The sequence below is a fragment of the Branchiostoma floridae genome, chromosome 17 (genome assembly GCF_000003815.2).
Source record: "Branchiostoma floridae strain S238N-H82 chromosome 17, Bfl_VNyyK, whole genome shotgun sequence".
Classification (NCBI taxonomy): domain Eukaryota; kingdom Metazoa; phylum Chordata; class Leptocardii; order Amphioxiformes; family Branchiostomatidae; genus Branchiostoma; species Branchiostoma floridae.
Window position 1 is genome coordinate 15,841,910 of NC_049995.1, and position 8,689 is coordinate 15,850,598.

At 39.9% G+C, this 8,689-nt stretch overlaps 1 protein-coding gene across 1 annotated transcript in view; it reads right to left on the minus strand.

The window, feature by feature from the left end:
• Positions 1-4,679: 4,679 nt before the first annotated feature.
• Positions 4,680-8,689, minus strand: part of LOC118404162 (vacuolar protein sorting-associated protein 11 homolog) — a gene marked incomplete in the record, with an annotated part of 22,405 nt that continues 18,395 nt past the window's right edge. The window contains 6 exon segments of the mRNA XM_035803186.1: positions 4,680-5,137; positions 5,568-5,633; positions 6,105-6,171; positions 6,807-6,866; positions 7,616-7,711; positions 8,164-8,282. Coding sequence (XP_035659079.1) covers positions 4,931-5,137; positions 5,568-5,633; positions 6,105-6,171; positions 6,807-6,866; positions 7,616-7,711; positions 8,164-8,282 — 615 coding nt within the window.

Sequence of the window (8,689 nt, forward strand, 5' to 3'; positions counted from 1 at the left end):
TAATATAACATAATTGAACAATGACGGCTTGTAACACATAGTACTTACATCTGTGAACTAGGTTAAAACAACAAGTGACCAAGTGCTGGGACAAGACAAACCCAACATGTTGAAGAACAGCACTTAGGTCAAAAGGGTCACCGTCAATTATCCACGCATTCCTCAACTCTTAACAGAGATGTCATGTTGTAAGGGAAAGGTCGGCTAGAAAGAACTGACATCATTGCGAGAAATACAAATCGCCAAAGGTGACAGGCGGCTGTCATCGGACAGTCGCAGAAATCATAACCTTAGACTCTGTAATATACCTCTGACTTAACTCGCTACTGCAAAACTTTACTTTCTATTTTCATGAGATTGAAACAAACGTTCACCAAGGCGGGGGTCGTAGCAATCCTTACATATGGCCCTTAGATGACCCTTGGTGAGTTAAAAAGTTCCGTAAATTGGAAGGAACAACAGTGGCCGGGGTTTGGTGAGTGACGAATGCAATTATCGGCGTGACTTCCTGTGGTTTCCAGGTTTCCAAGACCTACCCACATACCAAATATCACTTCAATCCATTCAGCCGGTCTTCAATTTGCTGGTTTCTACATACATACATACATACATACATACATACAAACATACATACAAACGCTACCCAAAACATAACCAGCTCTCCGAAAGTAATTATGACAACACAAAATAGAACAGTAACCTCATACCTGTACAAATTGTTCTGATTATGCAAAGACATTCATTCACATCGCCAAAAAATTTGCTGCATTATGTACACCAACAGAATAGACTAATCTACTCACAATGTTCATAATCCAACCAACCACTACATGTGACTAGATAACATATGGACTTATACACATTAATCATTCAAAAAGAACGATCTTCCATAGAAATTGTTTATTTGGCGAAGATCTGTGTTCGAGGAACTCTAGTCTTCTTTCTGAGTTTCCCAACTTCCTCCCACAACACCGCTCTGAGGCACATAGTCGAACCTCAATAATGCTGACAACCTTAGACAGTTTAAATGCCAAACATCAAGCTTAAGGAACACCACGCTACCATATGCCGTCGGCCTCTTAAACGCACATTACACAATTAAGTGTCACATTTTAATAATTACTAATCAGATGGACATCCTCTGTGTCATTAAATAAATACACCACTACTTTCCCATAACATTTATAACCATTACTCTCAAATACAACCGACTATAAACATACATACCATCCACAAAAAAGCAATAAATATTTCATGGAGGTATGAGGTCCCCGAACTCTAGTTACTTATTGAACGCCCCTCGTAGGCTGCTAGAATCATAATCATCATCCACAGTGCTCTGCCTCTACAGTATTTGAAGAGTCCTGTAGCTGCATTCAGTCTTTCTTCATCTTTTTTCCACAGTGCTTTATTTACATCCTGCAAGCTTCCTTTAGTTAGCTCTTTGAGTTTCTTTGTTGTTGTAGCCCTCTGTGTTTTAGGTCTGCTTTTTAATAGTCTTCAGTCTGAATTGTCTTACAACCTTTCCTATTGGACATCTGAAATTGCCTTCATTCAGAGTATAAAAGACCTGTTTCTTGCAGATCACTTCAGTGTCACTGACGAAGGAAAGTGGATTCTTTCCGAAACGTCTGACCGTTTCAAAACCATATCCAGTTGCTTGAGTAACTATTTTTGGCGTATCTTATTACCTGGATGTCTAACCTACATCGACGTGCTTTTTAATAGCAAACTGATCAGGTTGACACAGTGTCTTCCCTTGCGTGCCTTGAATCTGCTGGAGCCTAGTATGGAGAATTCGAGGGCTTTTTGTGCAGGTGTGTCTTGTGGCATCCTGAGGATGCGTCCAAACATGGAGCACCCTGATTGCTCAACTTTTGCAGAGAGGGGTGTGGTGTTGCAGGTTCTGTGTAGAGTGCTTAACGCTAGTTCACCTTTATCCGCGGGGTAACCTATATCCGTTGCTTTTAAAAACGGTGTATAACGATATCAAGACGACGGATGGTAGTTATAAACTGCGATATCTTGAAAATGTTGCAATTTGAAACCACTGTCCGCGGACTTGATATCCCTCAATACCCTGTTTTCAAAAGCAACGGATAAAGGTTACCCCGGGGATAAAGGTTATCTAGCGTTAAAACATGATACGATTTAGTGATTTTTGTAGGTGGGGGCAGATGATGCCATGGATAACTGGAGTCACAATAGCATGCTGTGTACCAATGGCGTAATACTTAATGATGTGCAAATACTTGATGGCATCTTTTGACAAAACGGGAGCACAGAACGCATACAGTTGACATGATATGAGAGCACCCACATTTTCACGTTTAAAACAAGTGTTGACGGTCGATAATTTCAAATTGTTTTTTTAAAGGAGAATGACAAGGTTATATATAGTATGTCCTGTGAGTGACAGAAATCAAACCGGTAACTTAGTCTGATATGATGAAATGGAGTACAATGTGTCATTATCATAATTTATCAACTTGAATTTGGCGTTCAGCTGACATTCTAGCCTTTAATGGACGTTAAATTGATTTCATGTGATGATGTATTTGTGTAATTTTGTGCAATTGTGACTATTGGATTGCAGATAATGCATATATTTGTGTGTATGTAATAAACCGCAAGTAAAACTGTCTGAGTCTAACTTGAGTCATGATTCTGGCTGGGCGGTAATATCTTTTCATGAAACAGCAAATTATAGTACAATTTGTTTTAGCATATTACTGGTTATACTATGTGTTCGAGAAGAGTAGTTCCCATACTTGCTAACTTGCGTTGGTGCATTTCCAACCTATATTAGTTTATATCTAATCTGAACCACAGAAACATACAATACTTCAGCAATAATACTTCCCTCCCCATGAAGATACTTTACTTTCTACTGTTTCATGGCTTCAGGAATCTAAGAAGTAAGATGTCCCCAAGACACCCAGCAAGATTCTGTTTAATTGTATTTGACCGTTTTGTACATTTTGTTATAAACATCTTTAATATGAAGTAACAGTATTCATATTCACACATTTACACACACACACACACACACACACACACACACACACACACACACACACACACACACACATATACATAAAGAAAAAAACACTTCTGAATCTGAAACACATTTGGTCTTTGCAATATATTGACAATCATGAAATTTCCATACATTAGCTTTGAACAGATAACGCTAGTTCACCTTTATCCGTAGGGTCACCTTTATCCGTTCCTTTTAAGAACAATGTATTCAGGGGTATTCAGTCGACAGATGGTGGTTTCAAACTGCAATATTTTGAAAATATGACAATTTGAAACTACCGTCCATCGACTTGATATCCTTGGATACCCTGTTTAGCAACACAACGGATATAGGTTACCCCGCGGATAAAGGTGAACTAACGTTAATGTCTGTTATCATTGATTCCATTCATATTCAATTGGGTGAGCTTTAAGCTCATTCTAACTTAATGAATTGATAAACATCAAATATACACATGTAGTACATGACATTGTACATGTACATGTACTTGGGTCTACATGTACATGTACTTGGGTCTTTAACCATCACTGTCAATTAATCATCTATGCAACATAATCACTGTCATATAATAAGATTTACAAAGCATGTTCGCCATTTTTGTTCAGCAAGTATAAATCTTAAATCATATAAGATTTGCTTCCCATTTCTACTTCACTGTGGCCAGGTCATACCAAAGACTCTAAAATGGTACATTTCTTTCTCTGCTTAGTACTCAGCACTTACATTTTGTACAAGTATGAAAAGGGATAAAGGAGTTAAACCAGGGCTCTAGCCAGCTCGAATTTTTTTCCGTCAGCCAATTCCCATTGTTGCGAAAACACTATTCCAGGAGTTAGAGAGACTGAACTGAGACCTTGAAAAACGGGTTTTAATGAGATTATCGTATGCGAAAGGGCACCGACACACATTGTCAACAATCACAACAATAGCAAAACAAACAGCGTGTGGCTTTTACGGCTGTGGATGGCTTTTACGGCTGTGGACGGCGTCCCCAAGCAGCCTGTAGCTTCCACCAAGGAGCTTTTATCAGATTTTTGTCCGTCAAGGTTGACGGATTGGTTTTAAAAATTTTCCGTCAAACGCAGCAAATTTCCGTCAATTGACAGAAAAACGGATGCTGGCTAGAGCCCTGAGTTAAACACACTTCACTGCCAGGGGATGCTGTGCTGTGGTGTCTTGCACAAATGTGTGGCCCAAGGGCTATCAAAACAGAGATGGGCATCACCCCTATGTGCATCTGTTACAGACGCACGGGTGCCTTTAACTAACTAACTTCATAGTTTGTAGCTGACTGTACAAAAGTTGCTCTTACATGTTTTTTCTGTTGTGTCAGTAAAACTTCTTCTATTACTTATAATGCTCATTGCCCTTCTGCAATTTACACAAAGAAATACAACTATAACAGTAGGTGGTACTTCATGCTAGTTATCATGTTAAAAATTGGATTTTGACTGTCATTGGTTACTAATCATAAGGCCTACGTCACAATTCCAAACCAGGGCTGCCCAGGCAGCTTTCAGGAAGTAAATTATGACATAAAAGACTCCAAACTACACATGACGTAAAGATAATACTAATAAAAGTAGTTGTGGGCATTATTTGTATATATTTTCATGTCTACATTTCTATTTTGAATTTCCACAAACAGCTGCTGTTTGGAAACGTGATGTTAGCCTAAGAAGGGGATGGTACCCAGGCTACTGATGCATCACAAAAACTTAAAATTCGTCGCCAAAAGGATTGGTGCTCTCTGGTTCATCTAGGAAAGGATTGTTGGCGTCGTCTTTGTCGAGGAAAGGGTTGGCAGCGGCAGCCGGTTTGGGGGCCAGTTTCGAGGCTGGTTTTACTTCAGGAGGTTCCATGAAGGTACTGATGCATCATAAAAGTTTAGAACTCGTCGCCAAAAGGATTGGTGCTCTCTGGTTCATCTAGGAAGGGATTGTTGGCGTCGTCTTCGTCGAGGAATGGGTTGGCAGCAGCGGCAGCGGCTGGTTTTGGTGCCGGTTTGGACGCAGGTTTCACGTCAGGCGGCTCCATGAAGGGGTTTCCACCGGTGGGTGGCGGCGCGGCGGGAGAATCGGTTATCAGCGTGACCTGGGTGGATGGAAAAATGGTATTATGTACTAAATTCTGGTGAGATTGAGGTATGAATTATAGTAAGCTAAATACATAGTGAATGCTGCAATGGCTTTAAATGTTATTAGGCTCATTTGGCCTAGAGAACTAGTGGCCATGGATACTCAGACCTCTAACCCGAGAGAACTATTTCCGTTCCTAAAACTACCAATAGAAGCTCAGGATTCTCTATCACTATGGAAACCAGTCATCACAGCCTCTAATACCATGGTAACAGGCAGTTCTCAGTCTGACAATACTTATGCATGAATTAACAGTACGAGGATGTGCACAGTACTCCTGACTTAGAGGCGCTAGCTAGCTATCAAGATTCTTGGGGCCTGATAATGGCTGCTAGTAGCTAGATTTAGTCAGGCTAGGTCAAGCTTAATACTTAAAAAAACTCTACCTTGTTAAACACTCCTCTGCCGAAGTAGTCAGCAACAACTGAGAACCCATCAGACGCTCTCTCCAGCTGGAAATCATAAAAAAGTTGTTTTCTCTAATTGCTGTTACACTTTTTTTTCTACAGTAAGGCCACACCAATTTAATTTCTTGGTTCACGGATTCGCTCGATCCTATTTTTTGGAAAAAAAAAAAAAAGAATTACCACTCAGCAAATTTTCACCATTAATGAAACCATTCACCAGCTTTCTGGTGTAGCAAACTGGCCTTTATATTATAAGCTCCTTAAAGTGTGGGTACAGGTGCTGTTACTGTACAATAATAGTGTTTTTGTACTTTTTTCAAGCTGAAAACTTTTTTTCTTTATGTTTTGGATTAGCCGTTACCTTTACCCCAACCATTTTACAATTTTTATTTTTATTTTTATTTCGCCCTCTTGCTCCATATTTTTTATGAAAAGATCCGTGAACCAAGAAATTAAATTGGTGTGGCCCATGAATGGGGGACAATATTGTAGTGGAATAAAGACTTGTGAAGTTACCTGATGGTGAAACTGTTCGTGGAGTTCTTTGTGTTGCTCCTGGGCTCGGATGATGTCCAAGATTTTTCTGAAAACAAAACAGAATCTAAGAATCATGACATCACTTCATGACACACAGTTCATCTGAAAAGGCAGAAGCCATAATTGTTTTAACAGTAATTGATACTCATCCAGGGGAGTTGCCCAACGTTTTCTGCCATGTCTGCACTCAAAACAGCATTTTGATAAACGTTTGCGTCAGGGCTCTAGCCAGCTAGACATTTTTTCCGTCAGTCAATTCCCATTGTCGCAAAAACACTATTCCAGGAGTTAGAGAGACTGAACTGAGACCTTGAAAAACAGGTTTTAATGAGATTATCGTATGCAAAAGGACACCGACACACATTGTCAACAATCATAACAATAGCAAAACAAACAGTGTGTGGCTTCTACGGCCGTGGACGGCGTCCCCAAGCAGCCTGTAGCTTCCACCAAGGAGCTTTTATCAGATTTTTGTCCGTCAAAGTTGACGGATTGGTTTTAAAATTTTTCCGTCACACGCAGCAAATTTACGTCCATTGACGGAAAAACGGACGCTGGCTAGAGCCCTGGTTTGCGTACATTTCAGTCAGACTGCACTTTCAAGGCTGGCATAATGTAAATCTGAAGAAACTGTGACAACGAACAAAAATCTTGAGGCTGAAGCAAAGGAAGCTGAGTTACCTGTTTTCTGGCATACAGACAGGACATTCTGTCTCGTTTTCTGCATAGCCTTCAAAACAACTGGAAAAAGAGGAGAAAATACAAACATCGTCATCACAAGAAACATTCCTTATTCCTTCCAAGTCCATTGCTATGTACTGTAATCTGACAGAATGCAATGAATGTTATGAGATTCCTCTAACATCTACATGTAACTTCATGCTAGTCAAGTGCTAGATAAACTGTATTAGACTAAAGTATCACTTCATGTAAAGTACCCATGTGATAAGAGACACAAGACTTAGTACTACATTTTTACCACTCCCTGACAATGTCTTGTAAATTGTAGAAATACTAGTCTCAACTTCAAATTGCTTGACAAATGTATCATTACCCATGTGATAGGAGACACAAGTACTTTTTGTCATTCTGCTCACTCATTTTATCACTGTGCTAGTCTTAGCACTTAGCATCTGACAAATGTACTATTTATTTATAAGAATAAAGGGAAAAAATAAAAATGAAACCCAAACAACTCACTGTTGGTGGAAGGAGTGTTGACACAGAAAGTGTACTGTACTACTGGAGTGTAACTTACTGTTGGTGGAAGGAGTGCTGACACAGCAAGTGCACAGTAGTACAAGAGTGCAACTTACTGTTGGTGGAAGGAGTGCTGACACAGAAAGTGCACAGTAGTACAAGAGTGCAACTTACTGTTGGTGGAAGGAGTGCTGACACAGAAAGTGTACAGTAGTGCAAGAGTGTAACTTACTGTTGGTGGAAGGAGTGCTGACACAGAAAGTGCACAGTAGTGCAAGAGTGTAACTTACTGTTGGTGGAAGGAGTGCTGACACAGAAAGTGCACAGAAGGCAGTTCCAGTGGATGGTTACAGATGCTGCACTTAGACACCTGGAAAATCTTCGCACTGCAAAGCAAAGTTATAAGACTTTTAAAAACATTGCAATCAAGCAGACTATTTCTAAACAAAACAAGAAAACAAGAACAAAGTAATTCAGCATCAATGGTGTCAGATATTATCTACATAAATTATGTGGCATTGAATCACAATGTCAAATGACTAATAGAAGCAAAGTACAACAGCCCCATCCCCCAATCAAAGGCTCTGTAGTACCTTCTATTCAAATTACAGATCTTTCTGCATCTTTCAACTAGGTTAGCCCCTTGAGTGCTGATATGCTGGTTTTTATTTTAAGGCGGTGGGGGTATAGCTACCATGTTCATGACTAGGAGCTATTGCGTACAACTGCAGAGCATAGTGATTTCAGCTTTCTAGCATTATCAGTATTGACCCCCCCCCTACTGCCTAATATACAACAATATAAACACTGATTGAAATAAAGGACTAGTCATCATGACCTTGTTTTGAGCTCCTGTATCTGACTCCTCATCTTCTCTGTCTCCTGTCTGTACTGCTGAATCAGCCGCTCGTCTTCTTGGATCTGATCATTTTCTTGCTGCAGACGCCGTGTGATGTAATCCTACAGATCAAATACACAACAAAATATACTCAACTATATACAAATCATACATAATCATCATCATCATTCATCCTCTATTTTGAGGTGCAGCAAGTACAGTCTGATTTCCAGAACAGTTTGTCTTTCATCGCAGTCTAAGTCCCGGGCCCTCTTGGCCGGTTTCTGACTCAATAAGTTTCTTCAAAGTTAGCCAACATGTTTCTTACATAAATCAAGTGACCAGAACAAGAGTTTTCTGGCAGGCTCTATACTACGAGCCACATGGCCAGCAAGGAGTAGTCGGCATTGTTTAACAACAGAAGTAACATTTGGTAATGACCCATATAGCTGACATTCATTGTAATTATAAACCCCACAAGAACTGGCCTGTTGGAGACACTGTGTGAAGTAAGCTCATCTACAAG